We start from the raw sequence: 24,418 nt of genomic DNA, 5'->3' as shown, positions 1-24,418 counted from the left end.
GAGCGGAGACCCTCGGTGCATCAATAAGTCATAGTCTATCTGCACTACGCAACTAGAGAGGGAGGAAAGTGCACAAGTTGGTTAATAATGTGGGAAAATAAATACAAGATGCACATTTATAGGCACATTTTATTTGTATTATACTAGATATGGTGCCAACGTGTGTGCGGTGTGTAATAAAATGAGGTCACTCCTCTTTCACTGCAGTGCAATGTACTGCAGCGCCGTCAAGCGGTCCGTGAAGTGTTTACACCCTGCAGCAAGGAGGCCAATTCTTCTGTTCGTTGCTGGGAGAAAGTATGGCAGTATCCATGTGCCATCATTTGGAATTTTAATTGCTAAACACGTTTTTTTGTTTGTTTTTAAAAACAAATTTCCAACACTGATTTATTTACCATAACAAAAAAAGAAAAAAAAAAAAAAAATCAAAATTCAGTATGCAATTCAGATTAAAAGTCAACATTCAGTGACAAATATTCAGATGCAAACGTGCCCATCAAATTTGGCCTCAAAATACCACAAGAGCTGGCAAGGAGATGCCAGGCTAAAGCAATCATCCAACTTCCATGGGTGATGTTAGCATGTCTCATAACACTCTCTATTAGTTGAAACTTCATACAGCAGCTTAGTATTGGGCTTACGTTTATTTGAAATTACTTTGGCTGGACTGGAAATTGGGAGGGCTGCTTGCTTCGATTGCTTTGGCATTGCTTCGCCCTGGTGACACCGAAGTGGTATTTTGACACCAAATTTATGGGTGCGGTTGCAGCTGAATATGCTGCAATATGACAGAATTTGTAGCTGGCTTGGACACTGAATTTTGAAGCTGAATCATTTTGGTTGAATTGTTTGATGGTTAAAAAAAAAAAAAGTGCTACAAATTCAAACTGATCATCATTGTTCATATCTGTGCCATCAGACTGATATACTTCCATTTAAAAAAAAAAAAACCTGTCATAATCCTCACGCCAATTAAACTACATAGTATACTCCTAAAAGCCATTGGACGTAAAAAGGTGCCAGTGTCGGGGGGGGGGGGGGGGGAAGTCAAATTAATATTTTCAGACACAAAATTGCAACATTATGAGAATAAATGAGTTTATAAAAAAAAAAAAAAAAAAAAAAAAAAAACGATTTTGGTGGGATTTAAAAAAATAAATAAATAAAAGTTAACATTTTCCAAGAAAATTGTATGATATTAAACTCAAAGTTGAACAAAGGAAGAAAGTCCGTGAATTGCAAAAAATCAGAATACTACACTCTTTATTCCAGAAAAGCTTTTATTCTCTAAAAACCGGACCATATTCTTGAAAAAATAATAATTCATAAATAATTATTGCTAATTATTTTGCAGATCTCCAAGCTACAGCACACAGAGGAGACAATGGCCAAGAAGGTGTCACAAACGTGCATTTTTGGGGTGAAAACATTTTAATAATGTACTAAAATTGTTTTTAAAAACTAGTATCCAAAAGGAATGGTTGCGTCACTTCAACACAGTTTCATAATCATTCAAAACAAAAACACAAGTCCATCAATTAAAAGTTGTATCCCAACAACAACAAAAAGTGGTACTGTTCCTTTGAGAGCATGTTCCAGTATTACAGTTAATACTAAGAGGTAATATTGTAAAATAATAACTTACCAAACATTACTGTCAAGGATGTGAGAGATTATTTAAATTCCTTAAAATAGAGGTATTCACACATGTGCATAACGACTGTTCAGTAACTGCAAAAAGATCTTATTTTACACAGTTCGTCCATGTTAGGACTTTCCTAAGTATACCTTGCTGAGGCTTCTCCAAGCGTGGAGGGCTTTACGCCCCATCTCGCCAACAATGAGAGCAAAACCTGAGTAATTACACACAGTAGTTCCAAGCGGCAAGTTATTGCATCGTTAGTTACTTTGTATCAGAGGATTTGGAACATGTTAGCTTGAGCTCTGACTTAAGCAGACTTGTGTATTTAAAAAATAGAATTAAAACCAAAAAAAAAATGATAAATTGAGTTTGTGGTTTACATCTAAAAAAAAAAATATATATATATATATATATATATATATATATATATATAAAATATATATATTTTAAAAACTGACCTGTATTCTCCTTTAAAGATTCCCAAATCACCTACCGGTTATGCAACTGTCTGTCAACTGAGAGTTGTGCATGATATTCCAGTCTTGGTTCTGTCACGGAAGCGCCAGACAGTTGTAGTGTGACGAGAAATGTCAAGTAATATTCCTCAGTCCAATCCATGTAAAAAGTCAATGGCGGCCATGACGAGTGTCAGTAACGGCTGGAAGAAGACGAGGGTGGGGTGGAGGTGGGGGAGCCTGTGGCACTCACAACCCACACGCTCCCGTTCAGACAAAAGTATCGTTGTCCTGCCTGCGTTAGTAGTTCAGGAGCCGCTCCCTTTCGGTCCCGACGAAGCGCCTGTTGGCTGCAAACACCTTCGCCCTGTTGGCCGAGGGACCTGCCAGAGTGACACACCCTCAGCAAACAGTAGATTTCAAAAGAAAGCATCATTACACACCTTTTTCCACCTTTAACTATAATGGTCGATGGCTGATATTATTGCATGTGCTTTATTGTTAATGTCTTCTTTGTAAGAAAAATCTTGCCACCATATCCCATAGCACAGAAGTGTGAAGAATATGGCAGATTGTTGTCACATACACGACACAACAGTACTTGTGAGAAATTCCTGCCTCTTTCCAGCCTCCCTTGACAAAATTTTCTTGGATACTTTTAGCCCAACAACAGAATACATATTATATTATATTCGCATGCACTTTGTTCCAGCTGGGGTTATCATCATTATTTTGTTTTTTTTATTTTAACAGGGGTGTTTAGACTTTTTATAGCCATCATACATGCATCACCCGTTGCGGACTGACCTGTGTAGCTGAGCAGCACGGGCAGAAAGATGAGGCCGTGCGCGGCACCCAGCAGCACGATGGCCAGGTACATGCGGAAGTAGAACACCTGGAAGATCTGCGACTTGGACAGCGCCAGGATGAGGATGCCGCCGAACTTTGTCATTGTGATCCCGCTGAACACCTGCCACGAAGAACAATCGGTATTATTACTCGGTGTTCGACTAGTTTTGGAGAAAAGTACACCGCTATAGTCACAAAGACAAAAAAAAAACACAGTCGTCCATGGGGTTTGTTGAGCACGCATCCAATCACTTACTATAAACATTTAGCACTTTTGTACGACTTATTTCCGAATAAAGACCAAGCCTCAGCAAGGGACTTCGTGATTTGGTCTTTTTAAGTTTTATACCTTTTTACACTTGAGAGCAGAAAAAAATAAAAAGCAAAGAAAATATGTTGGACTTGGAAAAAAAAAAAAAACATTTTACATTGCATTTACACTTGTATAACAATTGACAATGTTAAAAATGAGATGCGTGAACAAAAAAAAACAAAAAAAAAAACCTCTCCATCCTCAAGTTTAGAATGTTTAGTGTTTTCATGTCTTAAAATGAACAATGGGTTAACTTCTATTTACACTTACCATGACATTGAGGACTGTTAAATGTTACTTCAAACATTGCCTGTACAGTTCATAAAGATTTTATAATGGTGACAATTAAGACTCTGGAATTGGCATGTTAGTGAGTCGCTGTTCACAAACTGTTTTTTCTGCAGAATCTATATTGAGGTATTGCTGAAAAACAATGCCACAAGATACCGCTGAAGTCCTGGCTAATAGGAAAGTAGTACCGTAATTTCTCATGTATAATGCGCACCCATGTATAATACGCACACCCAAGGTTGACATCAAAATTCTGGAAAACCCTTCTACCTATGTATAATGCATTTTTACAATGCATGATTTTGCTTCTACCTATATGATCAAAACAAACTGTATTTTGTTAGGTTTTTTTTTTTTTTAAATAATTATTCTGAAATTAAGCACTTTATTTGAACAAGTAATCATTTTTTTAATTTACTTGCTATTATTTAGAAATTCACAGCCCTACTTTTATTTAGTAAATTAGAAAACACACAGTTGTGCTCTTATGTTTGATTACCCAGACAGAATTTGTAAGATGCGTACAATTCCTTAAAGAAAACATGAAGGACCAGGCAAAGCACATTTAATTTTATTTTAATGGGATTCAAACGGGTAAGCATTTAAGAAAAGCATCATCATAAAACGAAACGTAACCATGAATAAATTAATGATGCTTGTTGTTCAGTCCTCAGTCATATTTAAAAAACAAACAAACAATATTTCACATATTCTGCCAGGGTATGTAAACTTATGAGCACAACTGTACATGTATGCAGTCATACGTACCCCTGTCATATTGGAATGAAAGTGTAGTCTACACCTTTTTTATAACCACGAGGTGGCGGCGGCATTTTGGAATGAACGTGTACAGCTTTTTCATAACCACTAGATGGCGGCATAAATGTGAATTTTTTTGCCATTTGCCCTTATACCCATGTATAATGCACACTATTGACTTGACAATTTTTTGGGGGGAATGCGCATTAGAAATTACAGTAATTGTTATCAACTTGGAAATTTGTTGAAGTGATGCACCTAGACTGTTTCAAGATTTTTTTATGTCGTGAAGGAGTTGTTATCAGAAGTTCTAGAAAGTCCTCGCCATGTTTTTTAAAAAGCTCAAGCTAACAAACGACAGACGTTTTCAGTATTGGTTCACTATTTCATGGGTAGCAAAAGGAATATACAGAACCACTCAGTGTAAGCCATTTATTCTTTGAAGCTAATGTAAGATTACTTAAAAATGATATTGTAGTGTTTTGGGATCACAGTTTGTGGTACATTTACAGTCAGATGTTATAAATATGTTTAGAGTCTATAACTGTATTCATATTACTACCAATTGAAAACAAATTGTTTGAAAATCTGGCCAAAATGGAGGGCAAACAGCATCCAGCAACAGTTTGTGTTGTGTTCAACATTTAAGTTAGGCTTACCGAGCTGCCCATGTGAGCCAATGCCTCCTCAGCTCGTGCCACTCTGCTCTTCTTCATGCTAATAGAAAAAGCTCGAACCAGATGACTGCAGAACTCAACGGAAATCCCGCAGGCCTGCAAAAGGAAACGCCAGTAGACAACAACAACTCTGCTACTACCACGACTGTCACACGTGCACGCTCGTCTCCTCACCATGACCAAGTTGACGAGTGAGACGGCGTTGAGGCTGATGTTCCACAGCCACATGACGCCGAACATGTTGACCAGGATCATGGCGATGGTGACGCACACCAGCACGGCCGACCACAGCTCGAAGCCCAGCAGCACGGCGGTCACCACAAAGATGGCGCCCAGCGACACGCTCAAGTTGAAGGCTGTGTCGTACGCGATGGTCAGGTACTGCTCGTAGAAGACGTAAAAGACGCTGCGGAGGAGTTGTTGAGTGTTGGTTAGTGGTTAGCACGTGATTACATGATATATTCTCCCGATAATCACAGTTCATTGTTTGGGCTCCTGCGAAAATGGTTTTAAAATATGTTTTTTTTTTTTTACTTTTTATTGCAGATTTTCAATGATAGCAGGAGGGTGTTAAATGTATCACAGGGGTTACATTTAAACAGACGTACAGTAATTCCCCGAGTTAGAGCATTACAAAAAACATTTTTTTTTATGTATGCCGAACCTTTCCCCACCCCTCGTATACATTTGTGAAGGTATGACTTTTAGTATCTATATTGAAGGTTACACTGCTGTATATTGTCTCTTTTACTACGTGCTTATCATTTGACCCATGTCCTTGAACATGACGTTCAAAACAAGCTGCTATTTTACAAAAATGAGTCTCAGAGAAGACCGCATCCCAATGACAACTTGACAAGTAAACCTCTGCCAAGGCTGAATTTTTCACAAAAGTTGACCAAAACGTTTTTGGCGTTTGCTTGTATGCGACCAGTCTACTTCCTGTTTTAGAGAGAACAAGAGAAGACGATATGAACAGACGGACGGCACCATGTTGGTTCTAAAAATCCTCTTTAATAAACGCAAACTTGTGAATCAACACCTGTTGTGCTACACTATTTGAGAAAACACTATAATTGCATATTTCACCTCCTATAAGACCGAGTGTTAGGCTAAGGCTAACATTAAGGCAAAAATGTGACAGTAGGACCCACCTGTAGGCAAAAACCTTGTGGTCCATGGTCTGGCTGATGTTGTCAGCCAAGACGCGGGCCATTTTCAAAGCCTCGATGTAGTCTGACGACTCCTTCAGAATGGTGTGAAAGGTCATGAAGTAGCTGGCTCCCACCCGGGTGTCGTTGGGATACACATCCACTGCTGTGGCGTACGCTGCGTGGCCGCTGCAGAGAAAACAAACCACAGTCCAGTTGGTGATAGGATACTTTAAAAAAAACAAAGAAACCCAGCATCTGGAATTACCCCTTTCCACACTTGACATTGGGATTGTCCGACAGGAACATGGGAAGAAAGTGCATGAAGTCACCGCCCACGGGCCTCTGCTTCCCGCTTTGCGTCATGGGTCGACAGTGCACACATGATGGATCCACCACTAGAAAGTAACAGGCCAGTGGGAATAGAATTAGGCTTTACTCTATTGGAACATTATATGATATTATGGTTGTTAAGACATTGGTTCAAGTCATTTTACATAGCGCTGAGGATTTAGGCTGTTAGTCAGCTACTGTTAGGAGATGCCTTTTTCAAATTGGCATTTTGTTATATTTGAAGATAGATTAGCGTTTTTTTTTTTTTTTACAAAATTTTTAAACACGCTTGAGGCACTGCTTCTAGTTTTCTGCGCCAACTGACCACCTATTGATTTAAGCAAGATGTCCGACTCGTTAATGCCAAAACAAGTGGTTGGCGATTAATCTCCTTCAAGCTATAATCGTCACTGCGCAATGGTAAAGTCCACGCGTCAACTAGTTGGTTCAACCCCTACTAGTCAGTAGGAAGCAACTATATGGTTTTCACCTTGTGTCAGAGCACTGCAGTGTTAACAAAATGCTTGTGCCAGTATGTTTGCATGGCTTTTGTGCGCAGAGACAAAACTGAGTATGTGGAGGGAAAAGTCAGCCAGAGAGTTGTTGACATTGGATAAAGATTTACCCGAAGCGTTACAGAAGGCTCCGGTGGCGTTGTAGTAACGGCAGCAGGTGGATTGTGGCTTTACCCAATCGAAGTAGTCGTCCAGCCAAGAGGAAGGCGTGAAGGCGATGGTGGAGCTGAAAGATTTAGTAAAACAAAACAAAAACAAAAAAAGCATTCCCTGCTGGCACTTACATATTTTAACGTGTTTTAACTTTATTTATTTATTTATATCTATATTTTTTTAAAATCTGAAGATGTGAGACGTACTAGTTGCTGATGAGCGACGCAGAGTAGATCTGCTGCACCAGAGAGTTGTTGTTGCAGCCCACGCCGCCACACACTGCGTTCTGGCCCTCCAGGCTGCTGTAGTTCAGGCCGTCCTCCACTACAAAATAGACCGGAGCTCCCGTGTGGAGATACTGGTTCAGGTTCTTGAAGTACTCCAACACGTACGAGTCCTGGTTGAGGACACAGACCGTCAGAGATGATGAAGTGCAGAAGTCGTAGAATTGGGAAAAAAAAAATAGAAATATTACAATCAACAGTTTTATGTGGATGAAAGAGATTAACTGTATTCTCCTCTCTTTTTATCGATCAAAAACTAGAAATAACAAATACTTAAGGTACTCCCTGATTAATAGACAATAATCGAGAGACATTAAAATATATATATACTATTTTCGTAATTGAATTTTTCTTGAAAAAAATACAACTTCATTCTCATAATATTGCAGTATAATAATATATTTGTGCGCAAATGTTTTACTTTATTCCTGGAAAATTAGACTAATTACATTTATTATTGTGATATTCATTTTTTACGTTAAATTTAAATCTTAATTCTCATAACATTTTTTAAATAAATGTTCATGGTACAAGAACTTATTTTGATAATATTACAACTTTATTATCCTTACACTCTTCTGACTTTATTCTCATAAAAAATAGAACTTTTTATTATCACTTAATTCCAATACCATTATTACTTATTTTTGCATTTGGATTAATTTTTAATTTATTCCTGGGAAATTAAGACTACAGCATTTAAAAATGTTTTTTAAAATACTTTCTATTTATTCTTGCTATATTTACAACTTTTTTCTTACTCTTAATTTACAGATTTATTCTTAATATTACAAATTTATTCTCATCACAGTAAGCCTTTACACTGCTAATATGAACACTATTTGTTGAAATTACGACTTTATTTTCATAATAAAACAACTACCTGGTATTCTTTATGATACTCCAACTTTATTCACGTTAAAATGTTTATTCGTGGGAAAAATACATGATTCTAATAATAGAAATGCTTTTCACATTTAAATGATTGAATAAATGACAATTCTCAGAAAAGTACAAGACAAGGGTTTTGTATTTATTCTTGCAACTTTATTCACATTGTATTCTGTTTTTTTCCCTAGTAAAATATTTGTTGTTAATTTAAAGTTTTATTTTCCTCACATTCTCATTACACTCAAATTTTATTCTCGTTATGTCACAGTATCATACCACAAAAGTTTTTGGTTCTTGTTAAAATTAATACGACTTGTACATTTGAGAATTTTTTTTTTTTCTACATTACATTTTTCTTTAATATTTTCTTCTCATAAAATAAAAATGTTTTTCTTGAAAGAAAAAAAAAACTACTTTTCCCTCATAATTTGACCATTTTTACTCCATTATATTCCTGGGTGAGAATGAATGAATGAATGAATGAATGAATGAATAAATAAATAAATAAATAAATAAATGCTTGCCGTGTATGGTAGGTAGCGTGTGTTGCTGCTATCTTCAGGCTTGGAGCGGAATAATATCAGCATTAGTAATATTTTTTCAGTGTCAATCTAATTTTAACACTACTTTTGTTGTGCTTGCATGATAGCTTCTTCTAAGTTCCAGTTTGTGATATTAATGTCCTCTATATTCACAGGGTGACTTACATCAGGCATGGAGAGCTGCTGATCCAGTCCGATCTCAACTTTATTCACTACAGCTATACTGAAGGAGAGTGCTCCCACAAACACAGCCACCTGGACAGAGATGCTTTTTGAACAATGATGCCTCCAATGTCAACTTGTGTTTAAAACCGAAAAGCACAAAAGAAAGGCCGGTGTTGCAGACATGTGCCGCAGACGCACTTACAACAATGGGCCGAACCCACTCTTTGAGGATGAATGGTGCGTAGAACTTCTTGAAAAAGCGGAAGAGGATGCTGTCCGTCCTGGCTTCCTGCTCTTCGGGCAGCTTCACGCAGCAGATGATATCCAGACGATTCGCCTTTCGTGACAGCACAATTGAGGACTTTCTGCTATAATCATTCAGAATGTGTTCAGGCTCACCTCCTGTCTCTTCAGGTCCAAGCCCAGAAGGCTCACAAAGCAGCTGATCTGCAACAGGAAATCAATAAAAACAGCCAGGCCAGCAAAGAGGGAGAAGGTCCTGACTGCAGGCATGTTGGACAGCGCTCCTGCAGAAGAACAACATTATGGAATGAGAAGACACGCCGCCATTGAGAACATATATTCGCTTATACATCGGATTCATTGTCATATGTGTTCTATTTGTATACCAAGGAAGAAGGCCACCGTCTCAGAGAAGGAGGACAGGAACATGCTCGGTGCGACGTCGCCGAGGATGCGACCGATCTGCTGGTGAAGTTCCTCCTGGGGCATCCGCTCATCTCGCTGACGCACACACAAAAGATTATTTAGTCCATGATCGAAATGACCAGGTGATGGCTTCAACCAGGTGCACATACCTGATACGTCTGCACGATGATGAATATGTTGTCCACGCCGACAGCCAGCACCAGGAAGGGGATGACCTCGATGACGATGAGGGTGAGCGGGATGCCAAAGTAGCTGAAGATGCCCAGCGAGGATGCCACCGAGCTCAGCACGATCAGGATGCCCGCTATGCCCAGAGAAATCTTGGAGTCCACCTGTGTGTGTGCATGCAAAAAAATAAAAATAATAATGCTCATTAATGTCAATGAACAACAGCGACGTAGACCTACAACATTGTATTATTACTACTACTACTACTGTTAGGCACATTATTCTCCGTCTATATTCTTTGTCTCGCTCAAGGAAAAATTATTTCAGTCAGTTTCTAGAAACTAACCATGAATTATGGAAATAATCCAAGTGTGTAATTCCTCATTTTATTCAATCAACTTTATTATACAAATGACACAGTTTAATTTTTGTATTTAATATATTTAGTATATATTGTTTTTAAGAAATAATATTTTTGAAGTTTTGAATGGTGTTTTGGTCTTTTGCAAATTCTCTTTTATTTTGCTGCCATTCCTGAAAATTATTTCATTTCTAGGTTGAGTTTTTAAATTACATGTATTTATTCTCAAAATCCCCATGACTATTTATTTGTTTTGTTATATTCTCAAAAATTCCCCATCAACGCCTATTTAAGTTTGAAAACTTTTCAAAAACATTTTTGGAACTTTGCAACCCTTATCGCTATCCGCTGTGTCTATATAACTGGCCGCCTCAAGTCCTGGCTGTGCCGGATGCTTTCATTTTATTTACCGGTTTCATATGACAAGTGCCTTGAGATCACAAAAGTAGTGAATCGGTGCTATTCACATGAAACTGGACTGCCTCTTATCCCTCCTCTGCTGCTCCCTTTTGCGAGCCACGCCGCAAGTCATGCGGCAGCAGGTCGAGCCGGTTTTATTGAACCTGCGCTGCTTGATGTGAACTCGTGACACAGCGGCCGCTTACAGGCAGTCTCCTGCAGCTGTGGATGTGTCCCAGCGCCAGCGAGATGTAGACGAACATGATGGCGTAGCTGAGGACGACTGTGCTGATGTCGCTGTTGCTCTCCCGGTTAATTTCATCCTCGATGCTCCTCTCGGCGCTGAAGGCGATGGTCAGGTTGGGGTTGTGGAACTCCTTCATGAAGCGGATGAATCTGGAGTACACACACGCGTTAATCAGATTAAAGGCAACAATAAGCAAAGTTTTGCTCGCAACACAAAAGGAAAAAAAAAATGCCCAAATGACAGCTAATTACTTGAAAATTTAAAAAAAAATTAAAATTTAAAATGGGGCACTCGTAAATCATGGTACCACTGTGGTATACTTGTTTTTTATAATTTAAAACAGTTCTCGTGTTTTAATGAAACATCTCCGACTTTTTCATCAAAATACAACAAAGAACAACAATTACAGGACATTACACACAATTTTTCAGTTTCACTGAAACTAAACCTGCTCTGTTGTCAACGTGACTGAATATTCAAGTGTGTGCCGCTTATCAGAAGCTAACACTGTTAGCTAATGTTAATCTGCACTTCCAATACTGCATCCCTGCCTAGCGTTTGGCTTTGACAGGGCTAGTCTTATTAAAAATATATATATTAATACAAAGATAAATAATTAATTTAAAAACAAATTACATTTTCATAATATATCCCCTTTAAAAATAAAAATTCTTACTCGTTTTCCCATGCCAGAGCTTTGCCTCGCCTGGTCATGTCGTGGAGGTAGTTGTTGATTGGGAAGGTGATGACGAGAGCGCTGGCGTTGTTGTAGTTGGTGGCTGGCGTGGGGGAGCAAAACATTAAAAAAAAATAAAAAATTTAAATAGCAAAAAGAAAAATCATCTGCTTCCTTGACAAATAAGTTTCTCATAACCAGCTCTCAATACAGTAAACACATGGATGAAGCACATCATCAGGAAAGGGAGGGTTGGTCCTACAGACTTACAAGAAACACTAGGTCAGGTAATTATAAAATCACACAAAGGGACTTTTTTCAATACATTTTTCATTTTCATTAGGTACCCAACAGAATAGTAACCAATACTTTGGCAATTGTATTGAGCTACATATGAGCTGCACTGCAAACTAACATTACAGACAAATATAAACTATTATTATTACATTACCACCTTTTGGACAGTCCCAATCATAACTATTATCTTTCTAAAGCCCGAACTTTTGATACCACTCTTATGTCGGATCTCATGAGATGAGCCAGTTTATCAAAATTGTTTCCCCAACATTGGTGCAGTTTTGAGGTGAGACGACACTACACGTACAGATCTTTGACCAACATAGCACAGCATTTTTGCGAGGAAAAAAAAAAAAAAAACCTGCTGTTTAAGGCGTGATTATCCAACTTTACAGGCGCCACGGAAAAGGCTGTCCCTGCACTTCATTTAGTGCGTATAAAGCTTACAGTCATAGCCACCCAGGGCCAGCCAAGGGAAGATGGGACCTCCAAAAGTGCCAAGACACGGATCGTGGAGGAGAGTGGTGTCGTTGAGGGATGCTGGTGCGCTGTAACACAAAAATCAATTTGGTATACACTAATTCTGATCAATTTTCTTTTTGTTTTACATTATACCACTACATTAATACCGTTCGTGATACCACAAACGTCATACATCTCCCTGGCAATGTAAAAGAAAGAAAAAGGAAGGGGATGTGAACCTGACACAGTAGAGGAAATGGCTGTGAAAGTCAGCGTAGATGAAGAACTGGTCGCCGAGCATGTGATCTAGCACAGCGTGGCTATTCTGGAAGTAGTTGAGGATGCTCAAGATGGTACAGTTGTCGTTGTACGGGGCCAGCGGGGCCAGGCATATGTCCTTCAGCGTGATGTTTTGGCCATCGTACGGGGCGACGAGCGCCTCGATGGCAAGCTGCAGATCCAGCACCTGGTGGGTTTGAGGAGGGCGGAAATGAAAGGAATGAACAAATAAATCACAGCTTGGGGGATGCAGCTGCAAATGTAATGACACAAAAGGGTCCCTTTACATACATTTTTTAGACAAGTAAAAATTAAGAATTTTGCAGCTCATCCCCTGTCTCTCACATTGTTTTTGTGGAAATAATGAAAGAAGATTTTTGAGAAATAAAAGAAAAATGTGAAACGGAAATTGTAATGACAACAAAAAATAGAAAAATTAAATAACAGCTTAAAGAATTATAGCAAATTAAATGCATCCTTCCTTGGATAAGTACCCATTCCTTGACAAATTGTTGTCAAAAACAACTAAATTCTCAGTATTGAGAAATTATGGTAAATTAGATCAAATAGAAGGAAAAAAAAAAGCAAAGCAAAAAATAAGACAACAAAATAGAATACAAAAATCTAATCACACAAAAAAAATATTTCAAACTAAACTAGAACTAAAATACAATTCTGGACTTGAATTGCTGGCTGTGGAAAATAGACAGCAAAGAAAAAAAAAATAGAGGTTTCCCTTTGAGCACCTCGTGAAAAAACTGGAAAAACCTGTATTGGTTTGAGAGCAGCAGCAGAAATTAATGTTGTTTATTGACAACATATTCAATATTCATCCCACTCGCCGACTCACCTGATGAAGGATGTCCTTATCCAAGATGGCTCCAAAGGGGACAGACGAACCTCCAAAGTAGGGATCGTAGGTGAAGGTCTCGTTGAGCGGCGTGGTGATGATGAGCTGAGCCGTCCTGTAGAAAGGCCCGAAGTGGCTGTCGAAGTAGTCCTTCTCTTGGCGCGCCTGGCTGCCGGGCGACGACCACAGCTCCACTGGGTCGGTGGTGATGCGCATGTACACCAGACCGCCCGAGGAGGCCACCACCAGGAGCAGGCTGCCCACGATGACCAGACCCGGGTAGCGCACGCAGAACGAACCCCAAGAGCTGAAGCCCGCCCGCAGCATGTTCTCGAAACGCTCGCCCAGCGTCTCGCAGCATGACGCGTGGACTACGGACACGAATGGAATGTTACTTTGTTTATGTGTCATTTCACATCCACTCAAAGGACACTTTATTAGGTTAATTGAATGAAATCCAATTACCTGCTTCAGGATTATCGCTGTTGAGAGACAACGGGTTATTGCTATCCAATATGGGCCCGTATTCCGACATGATTGTCCTTTTCCTAAACAAAAGTACAAATAAGATATAATTCAATTCTCAGGTAAAGGGTATCTCCTCTTATTAAAAACAAAATTTCACCATTCATTCGCTTCATTTGAGTGAAGCAAGCAATTGAACTCATCTTTCCAACACTAAGAACATTACCGGTACATTAATTGCTCCTTTATCCAAAAATTAATAAATAACATAATCTGGTGGAAAACCTAAAAAACTAAAATTTGTGCTCAGTCTAGAATTACACCTATTTTACCAAAATCATATGATTCAATCTAGGAAATAACAAGGATCTTTTATTAAAAAAAAAGAAAAAAAAAAGGAAAAAAAGAGTTTTGACGGGTTTCATGAGTAGAGTGCAAATCTATGCCGCAGGGCCAATTTATATTGTCTCCAAAGTATAATACATATACTGCGCACCCCTAGCCATGTTAGAGCCCAAAGATACAATTTGATGTTAACAGTATATCTCTGATATATCTGAAGCACTCAAGTTGGAAAATTGTAAATCATACAAAAGCCCACACAGTGACAAGTTTCAACACATTTGCATTAAAACTGCTAAATGGTTCAAAAAGGAAGCAAGATGGCCACAAATGGCCAGCATAGAGCCCAGAGGGTTCAAAAGACAATTAGGACATTGTAAAGATCTGCATTTTGTTTTTTTTACCTGTAACACCACGCTGCGAGCACTGTGCCGACAAACACGAACAGGAAGGCCATGTAAAAGATCCACATGATGACGGTCATGGCGTCAATACCAATGATTGTCCAGGGAGGCGGGGTCGGCGGCGGAACGGGTTTGGGCCCGCATGTAGTGGTGCAATCCTGGCAGGAGCAAGGACCGGAACCATCCTCCAGGCCTTCGGAGCAGCCATACGTCTTGTTGTTCATGGGTGTGTAGCCAGACACCGGCGCATCTAGGTGTACATTTTAAAAGACGATAATTGACATATTGATGACTGAATTAAATATACAGTATATTAAAAGTAATGCTTACCAGAGAATATTGGTATGATAGGAAACGGCGACTGCCCATTGTTTATGTCAAACATGTACTCGATCCAGTTGGTGGCGTTGCAGTCCTTGGCATCTTTGCCACACAGCAGCGACAAGGCTTTCACGTTGCTGGATGGTGCTTGTACGTCCCGGCAGGCGTTGTACATGGCTGCCAAAAAGTGACAGGAGCCATTGAACTGACAATTCACCAACACACGGCTATGTTGACAACAACATTCTCAATCTGCAACAGTTGTCAAAAAGGGCAACAAATTTGTTTAGGTTCTAGCTTGGAGTTTTGAAAACTAAAAAAAATGACAAAGAGTAATTTTTACAATAAAATAAAAATAAAAAAAATCGAATCGATCGGCGAATCGTGACGTTAAAGCCGATCAGCACAAAATCCTAAATATCGGCCGATACCGATCAGACTGATAAAAATGGGTATAAAGTCTACTAATAAACTGTCATAATAAAAATGTGGAACAAAAAAACAATTTGAAACTTTAACCAAATCATCACCAAAATCATCTCCAAGTAGAGTTATGAGAAATAAAATGAGGAAAAAAATAATAATGGGTTCCCTTCCAGAAAGGTTTGTGGAAGAAATGAAGAATAGATTTACATCGTCACAATTAACACAAATTCCGTTGTTCGTGACTAGAATGTTTAGTGTGAAGCCTATTACTTTGTTTGGTTCTAGGCTGCTCAGATAAGCGTGCTTAATACTCGGGTGACAGTCATACGCGTCCGTGCAAACTCACCGTTGGAGAATGCTTGTCCGATGTAGTACTGAACCTCCACCACGCTGGAGCTATTGAACTCGGTGGAATTTGTGCTTTTGAACTTGGTGGCATTCAAGAATTGACTCTGGTGGGGGCTGCACGTCAGCTCGCAGAAGAGGTTCATCAAGTTAAAGAAACACGACGGACACCTGCCAACGCCCACACAGAATGATATTCAGTATAAAACATGCCACGACATGTGCCCGGTTAGGTGGAGTTGGAAGCAAAAAATGTCATACCGGGACAGAAACTGGAGGGGCAGCTGGAGACTCCCCTTGAGAGTACGCAACTGGTCCACATTGCAGCATAGTTCGCGACTTCCATAGTCATAACCGGGACACAGTTCCTGTATCGTATGTAAACACAGAGTTAATTAAAAAAAAAAAGAATTTATTAAAAAAAAAAAAAAAAAAAAAAGAGAAAATACATTTGAAAACAATTACTAAATAAAAAAGTTAAAAATACAAAATCTAAATATTAAAATCAAACAAAATGAAAAAGCACTGGGAAATATAAAATGATTAAAATTAAAATAAAAGACAAGTAATTAATTATCAAACTAACAAAATGAACTACTAAAATACAAGAAAAAATACAAAAAAAAATAATATAACTATAAGATTAAATATCACAATTACAAATACAACATTAAACATTTAAAATGCAAGACAAAAATAATACAATTACCTATAAACATCAATATAAAATACCAACAAATATTTCTTAAAATAAAACTATGAAATTTAATTAAAATAAAACTAAACAAAAGGAAAAAAAAATCACTAATATTATGAATAAATAAAACTAAAATAAAATACCATTTTAAAAAATACCATCCATCCACCCATTTTCTTTTACCGCTTATCCTCACTAGGGTTGTGGGCTTTTTAAAAAAATACAATAAATTAAAAATTCAAATAAAACAGTAAGGTAAAATTGTAAAACATAAGGAATTAATTATAAAACTAAAACAAGATGAACTAGTAAAATATAAAAAAATTAATATTTTAATTAATTTAAAAATAAATATAAAATAATAAAAACAGTAAAATCACTAATATGTATGAAAAAAACTAAACTAAAATACCATTTTTAAAAAATACAATTAAACATTCAAATAAAACAGTAAGATACAATTGTAAAATACAATAAAACTAAATAATATCCCTAGAAATATTCAATACTACATAAAATGATGTAAATTAAAAATGAAATAAAAAAATCTATAAAATAAAACAAGGTAAAAAATGAAATGTAAAAATATTAGAAAAAAATAAAAATCAAAACAAATAAACTAATGTAACTAAAAATCTGTGTTAAAACAAAAAATCATTCAAATTATTAAAGACATTTTACTTAAAAAAAAAAAAATACATTTTAGAGATTGGTTTTATAATAAGGAAAAATACCTTGAGGAGGTCATCACCCTCTGGGTCCAGAGGAATAGGAGGTCCAGTGTAGTTACAGTTATATTTCTTTCCGGTGACAGTTTCAGACTCTGCGCACTCCCCGTACCACACGCAGCTTTGGGCCTGTGCCTGCTAATACAACACAACATAAACTTGGAAACTGCTAGTCTTTACTACTGCCACCACTCCAAAGACACCACATATCTTTGACGCGCTACCCATTTGCACGTTATGCTGGCTTTGCCGGTGTCATGCGGCTTTTGTCTGAAAATACTACTATTTCACTTCTGCAAACACCTTTGTGTTTCCACATTGGTATTTAAGGGTTGTACATTTTGAATGAAGACATGGCACTGGTTTAGTCACATCAGAGCCACTGACTCAAACAGCAGTCGTCGGTGACAACGGCAAACAACACACAGTCTTAAGAGGGAATATAGACGTCATGTGGACTGTGTCATAGGCTGGATTTACACTACATGGGTCAAGTTGCACAATATTATTATTAAAAAGGGGATAAAATATACAGACATGGGAATTCACGGGACGTGTAAAAAAAAAAAAAAAAAAAAAAAGTCTATCTTAAATGGCTTTTTGCCACATGGAGCGGAAATCCAACCTTAAACAGAGTCCAGCGTGTGCTTCTTTCTGCAGTTGTTAAGTCTTACTCTTCCTGTCTATTCAGCATCACGTGCTCCGTTAGTCGCAATGGCTTGGGGGAAGTAAATTCACTTACTCCACAAAGTGGTTTTTGTTTTTGATTTTTTTAATGACAATGAACCGTGGGCCATACACTCTTTTGAAGTGTGTGATGGACATGCCAGTTTTTTTTTTTTTTTTTGGGGGGGGGGGGGGGGGTCTTTATCACGTTTGCATCATACGCTACTAGATTTCTGACACCGGGGCAGCGTTTGATAGTCTTGAAAATTCACCGTACTGCACACAGATTTAAGAGACCCCGTGCCAGATGTATCAAACCAACCCCAGAAGATAACGCAGCCCCCTCCATTTTTTGCAGTAGGTAATCTTTTTGTTCCACAGGTAAAATTATTGATACCTTGTGTTAACAAAAAACACTAAGGTCACTGAAATCGACGAGACTGGAATGTGCCAAAATGCATATTGACGAAGCGTCTGGGAGAATGCCCTTTAAACAGATATGACAAAACTGGAGCTTGTGGGATGTCATATCAGCTCTGAGTTTCCAGATAAAGGAAAAAACACTCCACCTCAACTGGGAAACATGGAGGCCCAATTATGTTCTGGGGCAGCTTGTTACATCCAGCACTGGATACAGTGAAATTTAACTCAAAGCATTTGCCACGACTTTTATTTTTTTTAAATGAACAATTCTGTTGGAGCACAAAAATCACACGATGCCTGGTTTCCATGATTTCATTTATTCTCCTATTACTACTTTTGCCAGTTTCAAGTTATATCAGTGAGACCATTGCAGGTTTCCGTTTATGCTACAATCGGAACTGTACCAACATTTGTACGGCCATGTGTATAGCTGTGTGTTTAGAGTCTTTATGTTGTAGGGAGCACCAATGACTTAAGCTTTTTGACTCTCAGCGCATTTTTCTTCCAGAATGCTTCGATATTTTTGCGGTTTCATTGTACCCTTCACAGACTGAAAACACACCGTGCCGGATGTAGAAAAGCAGCCCCAGAGCATAACAGAGCCTCTCCCATGTTTCACAATCAGCACTGTGTTCATTTACTGGCAAAAAAGTGCCTTTTGAGCAGCAAAAACTGCCCCGAAAAATACTGTACACTTAAATGCCTCTTTGGCCCACACACTACTCGGTAATAGTCGATCAGCCCACCCCCCAAAAAGATTGTGTTTCAACCCCATATTTGATCATCACCCCTCACCGCCCATCAGTTGGTTTTTGAAGGGGCAATTAGTGCCCTCGAATACTGCCAAGTGAAAAATTCCCTCCGAAATACTGCACACGCCACTTTCAAAAGATGTTCTGTCGCCCCTGGGTGGCTGAGTTATCATTTCTTAATTACTTTTTTTTTTTTAACAAAACATTTCAATTGGACCACCTAAAGATAAAGCAATGCCTGATTGCCAATTTTCAGTGATTGGCAATTTATCACCACTTTTCAGCATCAGTTTCAATTTATTTCAGTGGCAACAAAATGGAACATTGTGTTCCTCCAAAGACAAACTTGTTGGTCACTAAAATGATATTTTTGAGATCTACCATGACGTGCTGTGATGTATAACATATGCTTGAATCGTGTCTTTCGGGGTTTGCTTTTTTAAATTACGAATGTGATTTAAGAGTATTGTTAAATGCACTCAATTTACATGCATACATTTGCCAATTCAAACTGAATCAAATTCCAAGAGTTACATCAGTAACATTAAGTAAAACTCCCGAGGCTTGTACTTAAAACAACGACAAGAATATCGAAGAAAGCTACATTTGGAAGCCATTAAGAGAATTAAGCCACTTCTTATATGGCGCGTTTATTGACAAACGTCAACGCCGCCATAGACATTTATGAAGAACGTGGTCAAATAAAAGCAGATAGCATGGGCTCACTTTTCGCCATCATTCTAGTTAACCCGCTGACCGGACGAATGTTCACGTCGAAGCAAAGAAGCTTTGGGAGCTGAGTCATGTTTTAATGTCAAGCGAAAGAAGCACGCACACACACAAAATAAATGCGACATACCCATCGAAAATGTGCCTCCGAGAGAAATATAAGGAGCATGAGTAGACAGAAGCCGCCTCTGTCCCGTAGGGAGCCCATCGTTGGCGTCAGAGAAAAGACAGGAATGCGAGGACAGCAGCGGCACCGCAGGGAAACTTTGACATATTTTGTTGTGGAGCTTGAGCTCTTCTTCTCCGTCGTTTATTTGCTCAGGGGCGGGGACAAGCACAAACAGAGTTGCTGCCACCAAGAGGCAATATTGTGAACTGCATCCTATGAATCGACTACTATAAAATACAGTGCACCAAATTTACTGTGCTCGCATGTATACACTCAATAAAACAATACTTATCCATCCATCCATCCATTTTCTGAGCCGCTTCTCCTCACTAGGGTCGCGGGCGTGCTGGAGCCTATAAAATTCTAATAAAATATCGATTCAAATGTTTACAGTAAAACAGTTAATGAAACATACTGCAACAATCTGAACTATGTATATATAATGTATTTTGTTTGTATATAAAACTGTGTACATTCTTAAACCCCACTTATTTTACATGTAATTTATCCAACCAACCTTATGTATAATAAAACATTTCTTTCCAAGTATACAACTGCATATTCATAGTATTTTGACTTATGGAAATGAATGCACACAGAGGGTTTTTTTATTTTTTATTTATTTTTTATCCCCCTCAGTTAAGAGGAATTTCTTGCTGTCACTTTCGCCTGTCAGACTAAAGAAGAGGACAAGATAAACGTTCCAGACCTATTACAATGAATGTACACAGTTTTGTAACCAAAACAAAGCTAATTTATTTATACAAAGTATTTCATACACAAGGTAACTCCATGTGCTTTACGTGATTCAAATCATTTCAAAACAAAGACGAAAAAAGACTAACAGGGCTTCAAAACTAGCAGTATGTCACTTTATAGCTGCTTTTCTTTTTTAGATCAATTTAATGCATTCTACACACACACACAATGACAAGATGTTGCTTCATCAAATCGCGTGTGAGTGATGGATTTAAGTCACTCATCAAACATTGAGTGAGACATCATGGACACACATGCCGATCTAATCTACAGTGTGTCGTCATTGACTCGAAGTGCCGCACTCGTGACCGATAACGTGAGTGAATCATCACTTTTTTTTTTAATTTATTTTTTTAGATAAAGCACTCCATTTTAGCTGGGGGGGGGGGGGGGGGGGGGGGAGAAAAAAAAAAGAGAGACAATGGTGTTTATTTCCATCGGGGGAAAAAATTATTTATTCATATATATACTTTTAAATGATCACAATTCAGGTGAGGATTTGCATACAGTACGGCGCTATATATTACAGCGGACTATATTCATATTGTGTATATCTATCACAGCATCGTGGATACACTGCTATACCTGTACATGTACCTGTGTCACATCTGCAAAAGTAGGCTGAACAGGCTGCTACATTGAATGCATTTCTTTAAAACTGGGAATTTCATAGTTAATACTCTCACAGGGAGGAGGCAAAAGACTGGAGGGCTCCAGTGTCGACAAGTCTGGGAGGAACTGCTAGACTGTATATAAATGTTTTTTGTTTGTTTGTTTTTTTCCCCCCTCTCTCTTTCCTGCAACCACAGGGGAAATACTACAATGCACACACGCATACAGGGCCTGACCTGACCTGGAATTCTCGCTCCGCAAAAGGGGAAACAGGAATGTGTTTGGAAGTTGCTTTGTTTTTCGTAAATCAATGTTTTTGTTTGTTTGTTTTTACCCAGGCAAAAGCAGACAAACAAGAAATGTATGGTCCTTGATGACCACATTGAATGCATCACCAAACACACCAATAAACGAAAACATGCGAGGAGAACTACGTTCTCCTGTTTTTACTTTTCAACATTTTCGCCGTGATACCAATTTTTATTTATTTTTTCCCTCAGAGGAGACCGAGGGTGGCAGAAGAGTGTAGTGCTGCTGCAAACTGGAGAGTGTGGAGTATACTAATGCACCGCATGTTTGCATAGTATGCATTTGACCAGATTCACACATTCTATGATTCCTCATTCGGGGAGGAACGTCACAGAGAGTCTGTCCAGCATTCTGATCCCAGGAAAGGTTGGTAAGCCCCCTACGTCACAGGAGGTCCATGGAACATCTTGACTGGTTGTAGGATGTCATACCAAAAGACTTTTGGCTTGAGCTGCTCATTTCAGTTCCCCGTTTTTGCGCCCGCTGTGGACGGATCACTTCTTCATTGTCGTCGAGAGAGGTTTTCACTTTCCCGCGTGGCCTTCTCGGGTCGAGTCTTTAGAGGTGACAGATAGTCGATGGTACCGCTAAGAAATGGCATTGTTCCGGTTCTAGGACCCATCAGTCCGGGCCCAGGTACTGCGCGTTCGTCGCGCCCGTCAAATTTCCGTTCATGAGGGCCTTGAAGGTGGGCGTGAAGCTCTGCTGGTAGTCGGGGTTGTCTATGCTGTTCTGGGGCTTGTACTTGTGGACGGCGTGAATCGTGCCATTGGGGCGGCACGGGAACTCGTTCAGGTACTCGGGTCCGTTGAGCCCATTCTTGAAGCAGTTAAGGTACTCGGACTCATCGGCGTCGTCCGAGGAGATGGTGGGTAGAAGCGTGCGTGGAGGGCCGGGGTGCTGGTACACGGGATTCATCATGTCCGAGGCCGTGTTCTGGTTCATGTAGTCTGTCGGAAAACATAGGTGAGGAGGATGGATTATGTTTTTGCAGATCAATCAATCAAGCATCAGGTCCAGATTTGAGCAACCTTTGGGGGATATACATGAGTAGTTTTATCATTTTTACACCTGCAACCTTTGATGCAAGCCCCGCTATATCGCGGTTTATCATTTGCCCCCCTTGCGATACTGCAGAATTTTTGGTGGCTCTGCCTGTCGTGGAAACTTCTGCTTCTTCATCATCATTCATTTGCTTTTATTGTATTGTAATATGTAGAATAATCCATCATTTATTGCAGGGGTTAGGTTCCGGAGTACTCTCAGAATATCTGAAATCTGCGAAGTAGCAACCGCATATACAGTATTTCTTTTTTTAAATTATTTATACACTTTAAAGCTTTATGAACCTCCCCAAACTCCCCAGTCTCTAAATGTTCCCGTTCTGTCCAACTTTTTTTTCCCAGTTAGTTTTTTTTTTTTTATCCCCCCAGTTTTAGCTTGCATATTTTCACATAAAAACAATTTTCACTTTCAAATTGATGCCATTGTTTTGGTTGTACAGGAAGGGGGGGCTAGCCGTGTGCGATATGTTCAATATACAGTATAACCTAATGGTCGTGCTCTGCCTCCTGTTTTTGCAGAAAGAAGTCCGATATATCAAAGTTTTGCTCACTTGTGCACATTTTTCCAGTCCAAACACATGATCAATTGCCAAAACACAGTTGGAGGTGAAAAAAAGAAAATTGAATGAGAAAACCAGCAAGTTGGTACGCAAACAAATGAGACGCACAGGTGACATTTGTAAACAACAGGCTCCAGGGTACTTCTGGGAAATTCAGTGACTGACTACTGCTGAGCGCCGACTTGAACTGAAAACGATGGCAAACGTGTTGCTGGAACCTGCAATGTGCTTTTTGACCGCTAGATGTCACCATTATTCACTGAATCCAACAGAGGCGGCGCTGTTGAGGTCACCTGGGTGACAAGTGCTTCTAAAAAGGAGGACACATACCTGAAGCAGGCTGGAAAGCGTCATCTAATGGTTTATCTGTGGGATCAGGAATGTAGCGAAGAACTATGCTTCCATCCCTGCTGGGTAATCCGTTCTGTAAGCAAAAAAAGAAAGGAAAAAAAAGCTTATTTTGTCTGTTTATGAGACAAGAAGATATGAAATGGCTATTTTGCGCTTACCAGTAATCCATTTCTGCCATTGCACGTCCCAGTGCTGCTGTTCAGGCTCTGTCGGAAAAAGAAGAGGGTCGGTTAATGACAACATTTTCCATTTGAGCCATTACTGAGTCTTGTTGTGGAACCGAAAGGAACCACACGGCTGTCACGGACAGCGTGAGAAGCAGCCGGCTGCACCGCTGCCGACGTGACGAGCTCTGTCGCGTCTGTCGTCGTCGTCGTGGGGAAACCAATTACTTTTAACAAGGAGAGCAAATTAAAACACGGCGACGGAACAAGCATCTGTAAAACATTTCACGACCCACGCCGGGCCTGGCCGCAGCCACCCCCCCCCCAAGCCCTGCTAAGATATTACAAAAACAGAGAGCTTCTGCAAAAGAAATCGCACTTGATGTTCCCAGGTAGAGGAGCCAGACTGACACATAGCCAACACTGAACCTGAGGAAGATGAGCTCCATCAGGGAGGAAACGTGGGAGAGGGGAGGATGACGAGGCCTACTTGTTGCGGTCGGACAGAGGTGGGGAACGGTGGTGACTATAATAGAAATAGGGCGACAGGGTCATAACTATAAATCAAAGTCAGGGACAAACCTCTTTAATCAATTTGTTTTTCTATTTATTTAAACACCTTTGGGATGAAGAATAAAGAGGATGCTTTCTGTCAGCCATGCCTCCCAACACTTTGTCCATGTAGTGTGTATAACTGGAAATTG

At 39.2% G+C, this 24,418-nt stretch overlaps 2 protein-coding genes across 3 annotated transcripts in view; both read right to left on the bottom strand.

Annotated features, from left to right (window-relative positions):
- Positions 1–1,275: 1,275 nt before the first annotated feature.
- npc1 (Niemann-Pick disease, type C1) lies at positions 1,276–20,022 on the bottom strand. 2 transcript variants are annotated; one of them, XM_061694840.1, is made up of 25 exons: positions 19,857–20,022; positions 17,163–17,294; positions 15,993–16,099; positions 15,733–15,902; positions 14,970–15,137; positions 14,640–14,889; positions 13,894–13,976; positions 13,429–13,799; positions 12,539–12,765; positions 12,285–12,385; positions 11,541–11,643; positions 10,824–11,013; positions 9,839–10,021; positions 9,650–9,764; positions 9,420–9,547; positions 9,223–9,357; positions 9,021–9,110; positions 7,345–7,535; positions 7,096–7,211; positions 6,406–6,535; positions 6,141–6,326; positions 5,161–5,392; positions 4,969–5,082; positions 2,905–3,067; positions 1,276–2,480 (listed from the first exon to the last, which is right to left on the bottom strand). In XM_061694840.1, exons 1-25 carry the CDS (start codon positions 19,932–19,934, stop codon positions 2,398–2,400), a joined length of 3,846 nt encoding a protein of 1,281 aa, XP_061550824.1. In that variant the 5' UTR covers positions 19,935–20,022; the 3' UTR covers positions 1,276–2,397. The 2 variants fall into 2 exon arrangements, with proteins under 2 accessions (XP_061550824.1, XP_061550825.1); XM_061694841.1 differs by having other exon boundaries at positions 17,163–17,291.
- Positions 20,023–21,084: 1,062 nt separating this feature from the next.
- Positions 21,085–24,418, bottom strand: part of egfra (epidermal growth factor receptor a (erythroblastic leukemia viral (v-erb-b) oncogene homolog, avian)) — a 42,489-nt gene continuing 39,155 nt past the window's right edge. The window contains exons 26-28 of the mRNA XM_061693650.1: positions 23,709–23,756; positions 23,530–23,623; positions 21,085–22,525 (exon numbers count right to left, since the gene is read on the bottom strand). Of these exons, the coding sequence (XP_061549634.1) occupies positions 22,197–22,525; positions 23,530–23,623; positions 23,709–23,756 (471 nt within the window). The 3' untranslated portion in view covers positions 21,085–22,196. The remainder of the gene's footprint in view (positions 22,526–23,529; positions 23,624–23,708; positions 23,757–24,418) is intronic.

The sequence above is a fragment of the Phycodurus eques genome, chromosome 13 (genome assembly GCF_024500275.1).
Source record: "Phycodurus eques isolate BA_2022a chromosome 13, UOR_Pequ_1.1, whole genome shotgun sequence".
In the NCBI taxonomy this organism is placed as follows: domain Eukaryota; kingdom Metazoa; phylum Chordata; class Actinopteri; order Syngnathiformes; family Syngnathidae; genus Phycodurus; species Phycodurus eques.
Note: the sequence above shows the minus strand (reverse complement) of the source record. Positions and strands in the feature narration are given on the sequence as shown.

Bases quoted from the DNA above. Each gene is read 5' to 3' on its own strand.
- npc1 (XM_061694840.1), bottom strand. From the start codon at position 19,934: ATGGGCTCCCTACGGGACAGAGGCGGCTTCTGTCTACTCATGCTCCTT. The intron at 11,014-11,540 runs GTAAGAATTTTT...TGTGTACTCCAG, and splicing joins GCTCTGGCATGGGAAAACGA to ATTCATCCGCTTCATGAAGG. The intron at 6,536-7,095 runs GTAAATCTTTAT...GTTACTTTCTAG, and splicing joins AGCCTTCTGTAACGCTTCGG to TGGTGGATCCATCATGTGTG.